Source organism: Ornithorhynchus anatinus, chromosome 20, assembly GCF_004115215.2.
Source record: "Ornithorhynchus anatinus isolate Pmale09 chromosome 20, mOrnAna1.pri.v4, whole genome shotgun sequence".
Lineage (NCBI taxonomy): Eukaryota > Metazoa > Chordata > Mammalia > Monotremata > Ornithorhynchidae > Ornithorhynchus > Ornithorhynchus anatinus.
Window position 1 is genome coordinate 12642422 of NC_041747.1, and position 18775 is coordinate 12661196.

Genomic DNA, 18775 nt, shown 5'->3' on the forward strand with positions numbered 1-18775 from the left:
AGTTCACACAGCAAGAACTGGCAGAGCCAGGATTAGAATCCTGGTTCTCTGACTCCCAGGTCCGTGCTCTTTCCACTAGGCCACACTGCTTCTCGATGTTTTTACCGACCCGTCTGTACTGTACTCTCCCAAGCGCTCAATACAGTGCTCTGCACATAGTAAGCTCTCAAATACCATTGATTGATTGATAGGACAAGGAGTTCACCCGTGCAAAAATTGGACTGACCTATAATTTACTCATTTTCAAGTCTGCAGCCCTTTCCACCCTCACAAATAAAACATCTCTCCATGTGGAAAAAAGACTACAACCAAACCAGAGAATTGAACTCTAAAGGAGGAAAAAGGTAAAGGCAAACTTCTATTCTTTCCTTATCTCTAACATCTGAACAAAGCATTACAGCTTTCCAATGGTACAGTTGAAAGCCTTTAGCCATCAATCATATTTATTGATCACTTACTGTGTACAGAGCACTGTACTAAGAGTAAATAGTATACAGGGCCACTGTACTAAATGCTTGGAGATCTACAGAAAGTGTAAATATCCCTGATTCCTGGAGTGTATATTTACACTTTCTGTCAATCTCCAAGTGCTGCACAAACATTTCTGAAAGAGTGGAGAGTCCATGTCTGCTGCCAAGCACTGTTTCATCAGCAATCCTGTCTGCCTCAAAATAACCTTTGTATTTTCTCAAGCTCGCAGTAAGTTTTCTGAACATAGTAAGCGCTCAATAAATACCACCAATCAATTAAGCACACTATCACAGCAGGGCTTTGTGGGAAGCATAGGGGAAATGCGCTACAAAAAAAAACCCCGAAGACCTCTAACTTGTCATTACTCTTTCTGGTTGCCCCATCATGCAGCATGGCCTAGTGAATACAACTCAGGTTTGGGAGTCAGAGGGTCATAGTTCTAATCCGAGCTCCGCCACTTGTCTGCTGTGTGGTCTTGGGCAAGTCGCTTCACTTCTCTGTGCCTCAGTTACCTCATCTGGAAAATGGGGATGACGGTGAGCCCCATGTGGGACAGGGACCATGTCCAACCTGATTACCTTCTATCTACCTCAGGGCTTAGTACAGTACCTGGCACATGATAAAAGCTTAAATGCCATAAAGAAAATATTTCACCCTTCAAAACAGCAAAAAATAAAATAAATGATTGTCAAAACCCTGCGTTAAGCGAATGGATTTTCTCGACTCTAAAATGACGCATCGGGGTAAATAAATCTCTCATGCGTGCTTTTAACTCCCTGACCTAGTTCACCTTCAGACCGAGACAAGACAGAAGGTTTGAACTGATCTCTCTGTGAGGTCGCTAGGATTTTTGAGGCAAAACGCCATGGAACAAACGCTCGCTTTAAAGATGAACTAAAGGTCATGTGGTGGTTAGGAGATAAATCTTCAATTCGGGGGGCACTTGGGGAATGAGTGTATTAAAAGAAATTCGAAACCCTATGAGATGTTGATGAAAAAAAAGAAACGGGGGGGAAAAACGCTCAAAAAAGGGCCCAGTTTCTAAAATTCTTGACAGATTGTGATTCAGGTCAGTTAACAGCACTCCAGAGTGACCTCTAATCTCATCTCTTTCATCCGGATCGGGCCTTTAAAACGTATAAATACTTCTAAAGGGCTCCAGAGTCACCATTTCCACCTGTCTGCTTCACTAATCCTGCTCTTTCAGACACAGACCAGGGTTTGGTGTCCAATAAAGTTCCTGACTCCACCTCCGTTCTGGTCTGATGAACGAGCACAGCCAACAATCGCTCTTTTGTTTTTCGAAAAATGAATCCCGGCCTATTAACGTTGTCCCCAGAGACAAGATGTGCTTGGTTTTGGACCCAAAGGACCGTCTGCCTCACAAGGCTACCACTTTAAATTAGCTTCAACTATCGAACCTCTTTGATAGAGGAAAATATCTCCAGAAGGAATGCCGATATTTAAAATCCCCACAACCCATCTTGGGGCTTAAGGAACTCCTGGCATTCCTCACAAGGCACTTTGGGAATTCATCAAAGGAAAGATGGCATTAGGTGTCCGACAGCAATAGGTTCTAGAGGACAGAAAGGAAAAAGCAAAGAAGCGACCCAGTTCTGACCTGCTTGGACTCTTGTCACCTGCTGGGTATTTGGAACGAGCCAGATGTCATCGGATACATCGATCTGATGTTCAGTTTCTTCCTCTTTGTCCTCATTAGGGTGATGGGGAGTTGGAGAGCAATGATTGCTTCCAGTTTCCTTACACAGAATGAATCTCCAACAGTTGAACATCCACAAGTCTAAGCTGTTTCTGGAAAGTCAAAAAAGGGGAAAAATGAAAATGAGGTTACAGAAATGCAAGCTTACTTGTCAACAATAAGACAGCCTTTTCTGTACAAACTGATCCACGGTGGAGCACTTAGGGCTGAGAGGAAATTAATATTAGGACCGTATACGCAAAGTAGAAAAAAAAAGTCTCAAGCTTACTCCTCTAACAAGGATAAAAGGGTAAATCTTTCCTACTAAGAGTAAAGGATTAATTAAATAGTTTTAACACTGTACTCAAAATATTAAACGACTAGATTTTCATTGGACATTTAGCTTCTTGTTTCGAGGATTTCCAAATGTCAAGGTACTTGGGGATTTTGTGACCGACAAATTTTCATTTCCCTTGGCAAACTTTCCGAACTTTGCTATTTGATAATAAAGATTACTCTTGAAAATTTTGCTAAATCCCTCAAGAGAAGAGGTAATACCTAAATATCAGAAACGAACCAAAGGTTCACTTTCTCCAAAAGATTTAGTCACAGGGACTGGGTCCAACCTGATTAGCTTGTATCTACCCCAGCGCTTAGTACAGTAGCTGGAACATAATAAAAGCTTAAATGCCATAAAAAGAAAAAATTTCACCTTTCAGAACAGCGAAAAAATAAATGTCAAAACCCTGGGTTTAACGAGTGGATTTTCTCTACTCTGAAGTGAGGCATCAGAGTGAATAAATCTCGCATGTGTGCTTTTAACTCCTTGACTTCACAGTTTATGAGGGAAGGAGAAAAGGCAATTAATCCCCATTTTACAGATAGGGAAAATGAAGCCCAGAGAAGTTAATGAATTGCCCAAGGTCACACAGCAGGAAAGTGGTAGGGTAGGATTAGAATCCAGGTTCCTTAATTCTCAAGTTGGTGTTCTTTCCACTGAGCCTATTTTGTTCTTAAATCCACATAACGTTTTTAGAAGTCTGCTCGGTAAAACAGACAAAAATTTTATTTTGAAAATAGAGACTACCCCATGTTATTGTGACTTTACATCCTCTTCCTTCCAAAGCTTTTCTGAATTCACATTTTAAAAATTCCCAAACTCTACAAAACTCCCTACGGCACTTGTGGAAATATCCTTTTTCTTGGTTGCCTCCCTAACCTGTAATTTATTTTAATGTACGTCTCCCCCAAGCTCCTTGAGGGTAGGAATTGGGCCTACCGACTCTACGGCATTGAACTCTCCCAAATACTTAGTACAGTGCTCTGCTCACAGTAAGCCCTCAGAAAACACCATTCGATCAATCGGGGGTATTTTATATGCTCACAGTCTTAATCCCCATTTCCCAGATGAGGGAACTGAGGCCCAGAGAAGTGAAGTGACTTGCCCAAGGTCACCCAGTAGACAAGGGTCAGAGCCGGGATTAGAACCCATGCCCTTCTGACTCCCAGGCCTGTGCTTTACCCACTGGGCCACGCTGCTTCTCACTCTTTGTACTACACTGACCACATACATTAATCTATTTGCTGTTGGATCAAAAAAGGGAACATATTCAGTCTGGCTCCCACCAGTTCTCTGACCAGCAAGGAGTCAATGCTCAAATTTCGATGCAGTGCTAATTGGCCGTAGGCCACCAATGTGAAAATGCCACCACACAGTCCTGTTCACTGCTTTCTTTCCCCCCCCCCCCCCCTTAACTATTTTCATCTCAGCTGATGAAAAGGGACAATCTGGGCTCTTTCCAAACAATAAAGGTTTGCTTAGCCTACTGGCAAAATCAACAGAGTTGTGACATCCTGCTGGTAACGTCAAGGGGTGAGAAGAATCCCGGGACAGCAGAGTGAAATGCACAAGTCCTAAGCGCAATCTGTTCTCACAAAACCCGGCAATGACGCCAAGCAGCAGCATGGTGTAGTGGATAGAACACGGGCCTGGGAGTCAGAAGGTCGTGGGTGCTAATCCCAGCTCTGCCATGTGTCCGCTGCGTGACCTTGGGCAACTCACTTCACTGGGCTTCAGTTACCTCATCTGTAAAACAGGGGGTACCATTATTACTATTGTTATTAAGGATACATAAAGGCAAAATACTGTCCCCTGTCTGAATTGCCCTCCAAAGTTCACCTGTCATGTACTGAAAACTTTAAATTGCCGCTATTAAGGATAATTAGTCTTCATCTTGGCATTGGGGCTAGCCTCAGGATTTGAGGACATAGAGCATTATTTTCTTTTAGAAATACAGAGGAAGTTCCTCTCAAATAGAGCCGAGAACAGGCACTGATTGTGTTAAGTGCCCTGCCCTTCAATCCCCAAACCTGCTGTTTAACTGCCTCTAGGGAAAATGGAATGTTTTCACTCTCAGGGTCACCACTTCAACTCACTCCCTCTCCTGTCCAACAAAAATCTTCTGCGAGCTAATTACTAGCACTGGGTTGTCTTTCCTTTAGCTTTCCCTTCTCCCCCTAACTTTAAATACTGAAAGAAATAGACATGAAAGTGCTACATTATGGCTAGGGGTTCATTCCAATATTGACTGTGCAAGGTTTGCAAAAATCCTGTCTTATGAGCTTTCTTCCTCTAATTTATTGAAAAAATGTGTTGGGCGGGGGGGGGGAGGGAGATAACCACTGTAGCAGTCTACTCTGGGGTATTTGAGTGCTTATTATGTCCTGAGTACTGTTCTAGGCATTTCAAAGAGTACAAAACAACAGAATTAGCAGACACATTCCCTATCCAGAGTAAGTTTACAGTCTAGAGGATGGTAGTTTTATTTTATTAAGGAGGAGGGGAAGAGAAGAGGAGAAAGAAGTAAAGAAAGAAAAAGGGGAGTATATTAAGGGAACAGGAATACAGAAACCCCCACCACCCCTTCTCTGGGAAGCTTGTTTTACATATACACATATGCAACTGCCATTTCCAAGACCCACGCTATTTCATCGCTAATTTAAACAGAAATTACTATGAATAAACAATAGATAAACTCCAGATATCTACCTAAGTGCTGGCCAGCACTTGCCTCACCTGAAAGATAAAGGAGGAGGACACGAGAAGCTCTCCAGAGAAGGCTAGCAATAACCACCCTCTCTTAGGCTAGCCTACGTCTTACCAGCTCACCACACTGCCTGTGGCAACCAAATTTATAGCCGTTAATCCACTCCACCTTGCACAGATTAGCGGGGTGGGGAGAAATCTAGTGGCGAGCCAGGCGAGCTCAATCAGGGGTATTTACTGAGTGCTTTTACACTATTCAGGTGACGCTATGGCAGGAGGGGGCCAACAGCTGTCGTGAAGCATATTTCCATCAAATTGACCATCTCGAGCCGCTGATAAAGATCTGCAGAACAGCGATCGTGTCCCACTTCTGAGCCCCTTCTTCTCCCCGTCACCCCAATCACTGGTATTTATTGAACAACTACTGTATGTGCAGAACACTGCGCTGAGTTTTGAGAGAATCTAACATAACCGGGCTAGCAGACTCATCTCTGACCTGCGGAGCCATTTTGCATCCAAATGTGTCTGTTTATTGTTCTGTCGTCCTCTCCCAAGCACTTAGTACAGTGCTCTGCACCCAGTAAGTGCTCAATAAATGACTGAATGACCCCCAAATTCCCAAGAATTCCCCATCACCTTTGATGGATGGATTTCTACCTTACGCTGACACCCAAAACGCTGTGCTAGCCGGTGTGCACAAGTGGATCAAAAAGACACTGAGAAGGGATATGGTCTGGTAGAAAGCGACTTGGGAGATCAGAGATCTGGGTTCTAATCTCAGCTCTGCCCTTTGCTGCTGAGGGAACCTGAGGAACACTTAAGTTGTCTTTGCCTCAGTTTCTTCATCTGTAAAATGGGGATAAGACACCTGTACTCCCTCCCACCTAGATTGTGAGCCCCATTTGGACAGAACTTGTGAACAATCGGTGTTGCACCTACCCCAGTGCTGAGCACAGTGCTTGGTACAAAACTGTTTAACACATACTCGTTGTGGGCAGGGAATGTGTAGGTTTACTGTTGTACTCTCCCAAGTGCTTAGTACAGTGCTCTGAACTCAGTAAGCACTCAAATACAATTGAATTGAAATCCCAGTTATTATGCTGTTCCAGATGGGTGCTACTTTTTTAAATGGCATTTGTTAAGTGCTTACTTTGTACTAAGCACTGAAATAGATACAAGATAATCAGCTTGGACACATCCCACATGGGGCTCCCCATCTTCATCCCCATTTTACAGAAGAGGTAAGGGAGGTCCAGAGAAGTGAAGTTACTTGCCCAGGGTCACCCAGCAGACAAGTGGCAGAGGCAGGATTAGAATCCATCTCCTTCTGACTTCCATACCCGGGCTCTATTCACTAGGCCACGCTGCTTCTCGTCCACTCTCGTTGCTTCTCGTTGAAAGCCTTATGCTTTCAACAGGTGAGACCAACTTTAGTGATAGAGGTGTTTAAGTAACCACCATAAAATATGGACAATTGGCCCTCCTCTCTTAGGGGAACCCCTAATGAGCAAATATCAATCGGCCGATCAACTCTCGATTGAGCAAAAAATAGGCAGAGGGATGGGACTCCGCACCGACCAAATTTCAGAAGCCAAAAACTATCCATCTTACAATCCCCGAGATGGGATTTCAAATTGACTCCGCCCCTGACCTTGCCCCTTTACTCTGAGGCAAATCTTTTTGCATTTAAAAAAATAAGTGCATAAATTAATTGAGTGTTACAGTGCTTCTTAAAGCCTCGGAGTCTCTTTCCAAATATGGCTACTGTACTGAATTTTCGGGACTGCTTCCTTCCCCCCCCCCCCCCGAAAAAGATGCTGAGCTTAGGTAAGGGTCTCCCAGAATAAGATTCTAAACCTCCCTAAAACAGTTTCTCAAAGAGAACTGTAGCTGCTATGGCGTTTGATAAATTGAGACCTCACCAATCTTCAAAGGGAGATAAAAAGAATCAAGTTCAATTTACCAAGAGACTTCCAATTACGTAAATCTTTTCTTTCAGGTGTGTTCTCATTCCAATATGTAAATCCCACCGAATTCATATGCTAAAAGGATTTCTCCCTCCCTCTCATTTCTCTTCTCTACCTACTTGCTCGGGGTATCTCTACAATCAAATGATTCCTGGGTACTTGTTCTAAAACCCCATACGTTACAGGAAATTTTACACAGAGGAGCACAACAGCAGTGAATTTTAACAAGAAGTAGCGTAGCCTCATGAAAAGAGCCTGGGCCTGGGAGTCAGAGGACCTGGGTTCTAGCTCTGCCGCTTGTCTGCTGGGTGACCTTGAGCAAGTCATTTACCTGCCCTTTGCCTCAATGACCTCATCTGTAAAATGGTGATTAAAACCGTGAGCCCCATGTAGGGCGAGGACTCTGTCCAACTTGATTAGCCTGTGTCTACCCCAGTGCTTAGTACGGGGCCTGGCATATAGTAAGCGCTTAACAAATACCATTAAAAAAAAGGAAAAAGAATCATAGGAACAGCAAGATTCTGGAACTTAAGAACTTTCAAAATGATCTGTGGGGCAGAAAAGAAGAGAGAAAACTGATAGCTGTTCCCAATCTTCTTTCAGGCCTTAGGTTAAATTAAAGGAGGAATGCTTGGCACTAAATTAATGTCTCATAGTACAGTGCTCTGCATATAGTACAGCATTCAAAAAAATACCACTGGCTGATGGGAGGAAAGAGCATAAGGGTCTGTCCAAGGAATCTCATTCTCTACTTATGAGTGCGTTAAAAACTCTCTCCTGATCACCTCTAATTTCTTTTTAATGGTATTTGTTAAGTGCTTACTATGTGCCAGGCACTGAACTAAGCACTGGGGTAGGTACAAGTTAATCAGATTGGACTCAGTCCAGGTCCCACATGGGGCCCACAGTCCTAATTCCCACTTTATAGATGAGGTAACTGTGGCACAGAGAAGTGAAGCGACTTGCCCAACTTCCCACAGCAGACAAGTGGCGGATCCAGGATTAGAACGCAGGTCCTTCTGACTCCCAGGCCTGGGGTCTATCCACTAAGCCACACTACTTCTCTGTAGTTGATAGAAGCAAATCCTGCTCACAAGGAATTATCAGTTCACTTCCAGTTAGCACTCCCACGTGTGTAACTGCTCACTGCTCATTTTCAATCAATGAGTGGCACTTTTTGAGCACTTATTGCATGCAGAGCTCTGTACTAAATGCAAGGCAGAGTACAACACAGCAGAGTTGGTAGACACATTCCTTCCCCACAACGAGCTTGGACGAGACACACGATTCCCTCTCCCGTCTGCATAAAACAAAGATTGCATCCAGCTAGAAAAGGCCCAACGAGGATTTGCCTACGATGCAAAAAAACAAAAGACCCACTCTTGCTTTCTTTATTCCTTGATGATGCTCCTGATTTGAGACCTGAAAATCAGCTGTGATGATACATACACAACTACAGCTGGTGCCAAAATATCATTAACAATGTCCTACTGTGGGAGAGTGAAGGAAGTTTTCTTTGGTTTGTTTGTTATGAATACAAGCTCAGAGTAGAGGCGTGAGAAACAACATAACCTAGTGGATAGAGCCCGAGTCTGGGAGTCGGAAGGACTGGGGTTCTAACCCCAGCTCTGCTTTGGGACCTTGGGCAAGTCACTTTGCTCCTCTGTGCTTCAATTATTTCATCGGTAAAATAGGGATTAAGACTGGGAGCCCTACGTGGGACAGGGATTGTCCAATCTGATTAATTTGTATCTACCCCAGTACTTAGGATAGTGTCTAAAAAATACGATTAAAGGAAAAGGAATGTGGAATTGGCATTTATTAACACTTACCGTGAACCGAGCACCGTACTAGGCGCTTCCTGGGCACCAAGCGCTCAGAAAAGTACAGGACAACAGTTGGTAGACGCGTCGTAACCTTGGTATTAACACTGACTCCTCTCTCTCACTCCACCCACGTATTCAAGCCATCACTAAATCCTGTCATAACGTGGTCCACAGCTGCCCCTTCCTCTCTGTCCACATAGCTACCACATTAATGCAAGCACTTAACCTTATCCCGCCTTGATTATCGTATCAGCCTCCTTGCAGACCTCCCTGCCTTCCGTCTCTTCCCACTCTACTCCATAGTCCACTCTGCTGACCGAATGATTTTCCTTCAAAAGCGTTCAGACCATGTCTCCCCGCTCCTCAGAAAACTCCAGTGGTTGTTTACCCACTTCTGCATCAAACAGAAACTCCTCACCAGGGGGTTTAAAGCCCTCCATCCCCTTGCCCCCTCCTACCTCACCTCGCTGCTCTCCTACTCCGTCCCAGCTCGCATAATCCTCTCCTCTAATGCCAACCTTCTCACTGTGCCCCCATCTCGTCTATCTCACCGCCGATCCCTCGCCCACGTCCTGCCCCTGGCCTGAAACGCCCTCCCTCCTCACATCTGACAATGACTCCCCCTCCCTTCCAAGCCTTACTGAAGGCCTATCTCCTCCAGGAAGCCTTCCCTGACTGACCCCTCCTCTCCTCCCACTCCCTTCTGCACCCCTCGTATGTGCTCCTTCATTCATCCTCCCTCTCTTCCCCAAAGCACATATGTATATATCTATATATATCTGTAATTTATTCATTTACCTATCTATTTATGTATCTTCATGTCTGTCTCCCCCTCTAGACTGTGAGCTCACTGTGGGCAGGGAATGTGATGTTATACTCTATTCTCCTAAGTGCTGAGCACACAGTAAGCAGTCAATAAATATGATGTAAAAAAACCCAACGCATGTAAGCGCTCAATAAATACTATTGAATGAATGAATTGATGAGAAGCAGCGTGGCTCAGTGGAAAGAGCATGGGCTTTGGAGTCAGAGGTCATGGGTTCGAATCCCTGCTCGGCCACTTGTCAGCTGTGTGACTTTGGGCAAGTCACTTAACTTCTCGGTGCCTCAGTTACCTCATCTGTAAAATGGGGATTAAGATTGTGAGCCCCAAGTGGGACAACCTGATTCCCCTGTGTCTACCCCAGCGCTCAGAACAGTGCTCGGCACATAGTAAGCGCTTAACAAATACCAACATTATTATTATTATTATTATTAATGAATTACCTGCCCCCGGGGAGCTTAAAGTCTGGGAGGAAAAAGGAGAGCAGGGATGGACATGAACATGAATAAATTACACATACAAACATAAATACATATGAAAGTTTCAAAGCTTTGCTACTCTGTGAAGGTATATTCCTGCTGAGTATCAGCTAGCATACATTTAACGGAAAACCGCCGTTAAACTCTAAACTTGTTTCCGAAGGACCCCGTGCTTCTTTAATAATAACGCTGGTATTTGTTAAGCGCTTACTATGTGCAGAGCACTGTTCTAAGCACTGGGGAAGATACAGGGTCATCAGGTTGTCCCACGTGAGGCTCACAGTTAATCCCCATTTTAATAATGGTAATAATGTTGGTATTTGTTAAGCGCTTACTATGTGCAGAGCACTGTTCTAAGCCCTGGGGGAGATACAGGGTCATCAGGTGGTCCCATGTGAGACTCACAGTTAATCCCCATTTTACAGATGAGGTCACTGAGGCCAGAGAAGTGAAGTGACTTGCCCACAGTCACCCAGCTGACAAGTGGCAGAGCTATTGTTATTATAACTATTGCCCTTCACAAACCCCACATCTTATTATTATTATGACTATTCCACGTCACAAACCCCACAATTTATTATTATTATAACTATTGCCCTTCACAAACCCCACAATTTATTATTATTGTAACTATTGCCCTTCCCAAACCCCACAATTTATTATTATTATTATTGTAACTATTGCCCTTCCCAAACCCCACAATTTATTATTATTATTGTAACTATTGCCCTTCACAGACCCCACAATTTATTATTATTGTAACTATTGCACTTCACAAACCCCACAATTTATTATTATTGTAACTATTGCCCTTCACAGACCCCACAATTTATTATTATTGTAACTATTGCACTTCACAAACCCCACAATTTATTATTATTGTAACTATTGCCCTTCACAAACCCCACAATTTCTTCTTCTTATTGTGACTATTGCCCTTCACAAACCCCACAGTTTATTATTATTATTCTCCCGCCCCCACAGCCCTTCAATACCCACCTGTCCTTTATTCATTTATATTTCTATCCCCCTCTGCCTCGATAGGTGACCTCGTACCTACCCCAGCGCTTAGCACAGTGCTTGGCCCACAGGAAGCGCTTAACGAGGTCCCTGTTGGAACTGGACTCTCCCCAGCGATCTGCACCCCCGTAAGCATCCCAGAGGTGCTTAGCACAGAGTGGGCGCTTAACCCATACCGTAATTATTAGAAATCCGATGGAAGGAAGGAAGGGAGGGAACGGACGAAGCCGCACGCACCTGGTCCCCCCGCGTACACGCGTGTACAGGTGTGCGGACACGCGCGTTTACACACCTGTGCGTGTCCGTGCTGCGCTGCAGAGATGCTGTCGCCGTCCGCAGGGAAGGAGCGGAGCACGAGCCGCCGCCGCCGAAAGGGGGCGGGGTCTCGCCAGGCCCCGCCCCCGGGCTCCGCCCCCGCCTATCAACGCACGAGGATTCCCTGACCCCGCCCCCGGACCCCCGCCCGCACCTATCAACGCGCGCCGGCTCGCTGACCCCGCCCCCAAGGCGCCGGCCACGCCCCCGCCTATCAACGCACGAGGATTCCCTGACCCCGCCCCCGGACCCCCGCCCGCACCTATCAACGCGCGCCGGCTCGCTGACCACGCCCCCAAGGCGCCGGCCACGCCCCCGCCTATCAACGCACGAGGATTCCCTGACCACGCCCCCGGACCCCCGCCCCCACCTATCAACGCGCGCCGGCTCGCTGACCACGCCCCCAGGGCGCCGGCCACGCCCCCCGCCTTGCAACATACGAGGATTCCCTGACCACGCCCTCAATACGACGGCCACGCCCCCGGGCTCCGCCCCCGCCTATCAACGCACGAGGATTCCATGACCACGCCCCCGTACCCCGCCCCCACCTATCAACGCGCGCCGGCTCGCTGACCACGCCCCCAAGGCGCCGGTCACGTCCCCGCCTGTCAACGTACGAGGAGTCCCTGACCACGCCCTCAATGCGACGGCCACGCCCCCGAGCTCCGCCCCCGCCTATCAACGCACGAGGATTCCCTGACCCCGCCCCCGGACCCCCGCCCCCACCTATCAACGCGCGCCGGCTCGCTGACCACGCCCCCAGGGCGCCGGCCACGCCCCCCGCCTATCAACGTACGGATTCCCTGACCCCGCCCCCGGACCCCGCCCCCACCTATCAACGCGCGCCGGCTCGCTGACCACGCCCCCAAGGCGCCGGCCACGCCCCCCGCCTATCAACGTACGAGGATTCCCTGACCACGCCCTCAACGCGACGGCCACGCCCCCGGGCTCCGCCCCCGCCTATCAACGCACGAGGATTCCCTGACCCCGCCCCCGGACCCCGCCCCCACCTATCAACGCGCGCCGGCTCGCTGACCACGCCCCCAAGGCGCCGGCCACGCCCCCGCCTAGCAACGCACGAGGATTCCCTGACCACGCCCCCAAGGCGAGGGCCACGCCCCCGGGCTCCGCCCCCGCCTAGGAACGCGCGCCGATTCGCTGACCACGCCCCCCGCCTAGTAACGCACGTGGATGGTCTGCCCGCGCCCCCTGACTCCGCCCCCGCCTATCAACGCACGTGGATTCGCTGACCACGCCCCCAGGTTCCGCCCCGCCTATCAACGCACGAGGATTCCCTGACCACGCCCCCAATACGCCGGCCACGCCCCGTCTATCAACGCATGTCTCGCCTGACCACGCCCCAAGGCTCCGGCCACGCCCAATGGCTCCGCCTCCGCCTATCAACGCACGAGGATTTTGTGACCACGCCCCCCAGGATCCGCCCCCGCCTATCAACGCATATCACGCCTGACCACGCCCCCAAGGCTTCGGCCACGCCCAAGGGCTCCGCCTCCGCCTATCAACGCACGCGGATCTTTTGACCCCGCCCCCAGACTCCCCCCGCCTATCAACGCCCGCGGCTTCTCTGACCACGCCCCCAGGATCCGCCCCCGCCTATCAACGCCCGCGGCTTCTCTGACCACGCCCCCACGATCCGCCCCCGCCTATCAACGCCCGCGGCTTCTCTGACCACGCCCCCAAGGCGCCGGCCCCGCCCCCCGCCCGGTGCGGGGAGGCGGGAGGAGCTGCGACCCGCCGTCCCCCGTCCTTCTCCGTAATAATAATATTGTTATTTGTTAAGCGCCTCCTATGTGCCGAGCACTGTTCTAAGCGCTGGGGGAGATACAGGGTCACCAGGGGGATCCCACGTGAGGCTCCCAGTCTTCATCCCCATTTTACAGATGAGGGAACTGAGGCCCAGAGACGTGAAGTGACTTGCCCACAGTCACCCAGCTGACACGTGACAGAGGCGGGATTCGAACCCATGACCTCTGACTCCCAAACCCGAGCTCTTTCCCCTGAGCCACGCTGCCTCTCCTGCCAGGTGAGCCCCGCCCGACGCGCCCTCGCCCTTCACACCACACCCAGGTAGGCACACGCGCCTGCCACAGGCTACGTGATAATAATAAAATAAAATAAGAATGTTAGTATTTGTTAGACGCTTACTATGTGCCGAGCACTGTTCTAAGCGCTGGGGGAGAGACAAGGGAAAATGGTTGTCCCCCGTGGGGCTCACAGGCTTCATCCCCATTTTACAGATGAGGTCACTGAGGCACCCAGAAGTGAAGTGACTTGTCCAAAGTCACACAGCCGACAGGATGCGGAGTGGGATTAGAACCCATGACCTCTGACTCCTAAACCCGGGCGCTTTCCACTGAGCCGCGCTGCTTCTCACACACATTATCACACACACACACACCGTTGCCACAGCAACACCACCCAAGAGCAAGCACACACACTTAGGGCTTTGGAGTCAGAGGTCATGAGTTCGAATCCCAGCTCTGCCACTTGTCAGGTGGGTGACTGTGGGCAAGTCACTTGACTTCTCTGGGCCTCAGTTCCCTCATCTGTAAAATGGGGATGAAGACGGTGAGCCCCACGTGGGACAACCTGATTCCCCTGTGTTTACCCCAGCGCTTAGAACAGTGCTCTGCACATAGTAAGCGCTTAACAAATACCAACATTATTATTATCCCAGTCTGCATCACACACACTTACACACCCTCACCCTCTCTTTACCCCCCATGCCCCAGCCTCTACCACCCACGTGCATGTGAGCCCGTTGTTGGGCAGGGACTGTCTCTATCTGTTGCCCAAGCGTCCTCCCCCAAGCGCTTAGTACAGTGTCTGCACACAGTAAGCGCTCAATAAATACGATGGGATGGGTGAATACTCACACGCCTGTCGCAGTCTACATCTCACACACTCGTACACACCCTCACAACCCCCCATGGCCCAGCCCAGCCTTCTCTGCGCCTCAGTGACCTCATCTGTACAATGGGGATGAAGACTGTGAGCCCTACAGGGGACCACCTGATGACCTCGTATCTACCCTTGTATCTAGAGAAGCAGCTCGTATCTAGAGAAGCATCTCGTATCTCGTATCTAGAGAAGCAGCGTGGCTCAGTGGAAAGAGCACGGGCTTTGGAGTCAGAGATCATGAGTTCGAATCCCAGCTCTGCCACTTGTCAGCTGTGTGACTGTGGGCAAGTCACTTAACTTCTCTGTGCCTCAGTTCCCTCATCTGTAAAATGGGGATTAAGACTGTGAGCCCCACGTGGGATATCCTGATTCCCCTGTGTCTACCCCAGCGCTTAGAACAGTGCTCGGCACATAGTAAGCGCTTAACAAATACCAACATTATTATTATTATTATTACCCCAGCACTTAGAACAGTGCGTGGCACATAGGAAGCGCTTAACCAATACCATCACTATTAACAGAAATAAATAACGATTGCAGAGAAGCAGCGTGGCTTAGTGGAAAGGGCACGGGCTTGGGAGTCAGAGGCCGTGGGTTCTAATCCCCACTCTGCCACTTGTATGCTGTGTGACCTTGGGCAAATCACTTAACTTCTTTGGGCCTCAGTTACCTCATCTGTAAAAATGGGGATTAAAAAATGTGAGCCCCACATGGGACAATCTGATTACCCCGTATCTCCCCCAGTGCTTAGAACAGTGCTCTGCACGTAGTAAATGCTTAACAAGTACCATAATAATAATGTTGGTATCTGTTAAGCGCTTACTATGTGCAGAGCACTGTTCTAAGCGCTGGGGTAGACACAGGGGAATCAGCTTGTCCCACGTGGGGCTCACCGTCTTCATCCCCATTTTACAGATGAGGGAACTGAGGCCCAGAGAAGCGAAGTGACGCGCCCACCGTCACCCAGCTGACAAGTGGCAGAGCTGGGATTCGAACTCATGACCTCTGACTCCCAAGCCCGGGTTCTTTCCACTGAGCCCTGGTGCTTAATAAATACCGACTATCATCAATAAGGAGCAAAACAGTCATTTAAAGATACAAATCAAGTTACCAAGAGCCCAATTTCCTTACATTCAAACGATTCAGCGATCAAAGAACCTGGTTCAGGCCTGTACTTCCTGGCAAATTGGGTACCTGTAATTCCTCCCCTCCCCCTTGACAGATGGTCAAACGGCTGCCCTATTTTTTCAGATATTTCCAAAGCTGGAGTTCACCCAACCTCCCACGGGCCCCGAAGCCTGATCCACAGGTTAATTCCCCGGACAGGCAGTAAATCCTTCCTAATTAATGAACAAACTCTTCCGCCGGGGCGACACAAGAAGCAGGGGGGGAAGAGGGCCAGCTTTTTGGAACGGTCGCGCAGTGTGCCCTTCACTCTACCGTGTCCTGCAACTGCTCAACCTCTTCCCTGCTTGTTCCTGTTGAAAAGAACTCCAGGAAAAACGCACCCCCAGTCTCATTCCTCAGTCCGGTCCAAACAATCAATCGATCATATTTATTGAGCACTTACTGTATGCGGAGCACTGTACTAACTGTATATATTCTGCTCAACTGTATAGGTTTTCATTACCCTATTTTGTTAATGAAATGTACATCACCTGGAGAAGCAGCGTGGCCCAGTGGAAAGAGCACGGGCTTTGGAGTCAGGGCTCATGAGTTCGAATCCCAGCTCTGCCACCTGTCGGCTGTGTGACTGTGGGCAAGTCACTTAACTTCTCTGGGCCTCAGTTCCCTCATCTGTAAAATGGGGATTAAGACTGTGAGCCCACGTGGGACAACCTGATTCCCCTATGTCTACCCCAGCGCTTAGAACAGTGCTCGGCCCATAGTAAGCGCTTAACAAATACCAACATTATTATTATTATTATTATCACCTTGATTCTATTTATTTGCTATTGTTTAATGAGATGTTCATCCCCTTGATTCTATTTATTGCCATTGTTCCTGTCCGTCTCCCCCGATGAGACTGTGAGCCCGTCAAAGGGCAGGGACTGTCTCTATCTGTTACCGATTTCTCCATTCCAAGCGCTTAGTACAGTGCTCTGCACATAGTAAGCGCTCAATAAATACTATTGAAGGAATGAATGCTTGGGAGAGTACAGTATAATAACAGAGTTGGTAGACAAGGTCCCCGCTCATGATTTAGACTGTCAGCCCGTCAAAGGGCAGGGACTGTCTCTATCTGTTACCGATTTGTCCATTCCAAGCGCTTAGTACAGTGCTCTCCACAGAGTAAGCGCTCAATAAATACTATTGAATGAATAGTGAGTCTACATCCTAGAGGGGAGACGTTATAGAAATAAATGAATTAGGGATATAATAATCATCATGGCATTTGTTAAGCACTTACTATGTGCAAAGCGCTGGGGAGGAAACAAGGCGATCAGGTGGTCCCACGTGGAGCTCACAGTCTATATGCCCATTTTACAGATGAGGGAACTGAGGCACAGAGAAATGAAGTGAGTTGCCCAAAGTCACACAGCTGACAAGTGGCCCAGCTGGGATTCGAACCCATGACCTCTGACTCCAAAGCCCGTGCTCTTTCCGCTGATCCACCCTGCTTCTCCAATACGCATAGGATATGTGCATAAGTGCTGCTGGGGGGCAAATAAAGGGGGCAAATAATAATGTTGGTATTTGTTAAGCGCTCACTATGTGCTGAGCACTGTTCTAAGTGCCGGGGTAGGTACAGGGGGATCAGGTTGTCCCACGTGAGGCTCACAGTTAATCCCCATTTTACAGATGAGGTAGCTGAGGCCCAGAGAAGTGAAGGGACTTGCCCACTCACACAGCTGCCAAGTGGCAGAGCCGGGATTCGAACCCATGAACTCTGACTCCCAAGCCCGGGCTTTTTCCACAGATGCAAGTCACTGAAGGGGGTGGGATTAGAGGAGAAGAGGGCTTAATCAGGGAAGGCCTCTTGGAGGAGGTGGGCCTGCAACAAGGCTTTGAAAGGGGGTAAGAATCAGCTCTGAGGAGGGAGGGCGTGGCAAATCCAAGCTAATTAGGTTGGACGCTGGGCCCACGGGACTCTCAGTCTTAATCCCCATTTTCCAGATGAGGTCACTGAGGCCCGGAGAAGCGAAGTGACTTGCCCAAGGTCAGAGAGCGGAGAAACGGCGGAGTCGGGTTTAGAACCCAGGTCCTTCCGACTCCCAGGCCCGCGCTCTTTCCACAGCCACACAATCAAACAGTAGCACTGCCATCCTGTGGTTGTTGGATGAGTTATCTAAAAGAAAGGTTTTTCCCCGGTAGGTGGAATAAGATCCAATTTTTCTTTGTGAGGTGACCGGAGCACTTCGCAAACTCACGCTAGTGTTTCGGGAGAGAGAAAATACTTACTTTTTATGATGTTCGTTAAGCACTCGCTACATGCCAGGTACTGTAATAATAAGAGCTGGGGTAAATACAAGATAGTCAGGTCGGACACTGTCGATCGTTCCCGTGGGGCTCACAGGCTTAATCTCCATTTTACAGATGAGGTAATAATAATAATAATAATGTTGGTATTTGTTAAGCGCTTACTATGTGCCGAGCACTGTTCTAAGCGCTGGGGTAGACATAGGGGAATCAGGTTGTCCCACGTGGGGCTCACAGTCTTAATCCCCATTTTACAGATGAGGGAACTGAGGCACGGAGAAGTTAAGTGACTTGCCCACAGTCACACAGCCGACAAGTGGCAGAGCTGGGATTCGAACTCATGAGCCCTGACTCCAAAGCCCGTGCTCTTTCCACTGAGCCACGCTGCTTCTCGTGTAACTGAGGCCCACAGAAGTAAAGCGACTCGCCCCAGGTTGCACAGCAGACAGGTGGCGGAGCCGGGACTAGAACCCAGGTCCTCCGACTCTAGGCCCGTGCTCTTTCCCCTAGGCTTTGCTGCTTTCTACTTTTCTTGATAGGAATCCAGGCCCGGGAAAAGCCTGCGTGAATATAGAGTTCTGTCTTTAAATCTCAGTCTATTGATGTGCTGAGGCAAGTTGGCACATTTCCTGAAATTTGCATAAATAGGGAGCAGGAAGCATTGTCTTGTCGTTTTTCTCTTTCTCGCCCTTTGCCTCAAAACTACACTTCCCAACTCCAGGGTTTCTGTGGGGGTCTGAGGAGAGTCGAAGCCCGGATGATGATCTCCTCGATTCCTCCTTGCTTA

General features: G+C 48.6%; 1 protein-coding gene across 3 annotated transcripts in view; it reads right to left on the reverse strand.

The window, feature by feature from the left end:
- Window positions 1-11663, reverse strand: part of MCF2L (MCF.2 cell line derived transforming sequence like) — a 121811-nt gene extending 110148 nt beyond the window's left edge. For all 3 annotated transcript variants that reach the window (XM_007668693.2, XM_007668691.2, XM_007668689.2), the window contains exons 1-2: window positions 11624-11663; window positions 2093-2283 (exon numbers count right to left, since the gene is read on the reverse strand). In XM_007668693.2, the coding sequence (XP_007666883.1) occupies window positions 2093-2264 (172 nt within the window). In that variant the 5' untranslated portion in view covers window positions 2265-2283; window positions 11624-11663. The remainder of the gene's footprint in view (window positions 1-2092; window positions 2284-11623) is intronic.
- Between the last annotated feature and the right edge of the window lie 7112 nt (window positions 11664-18775).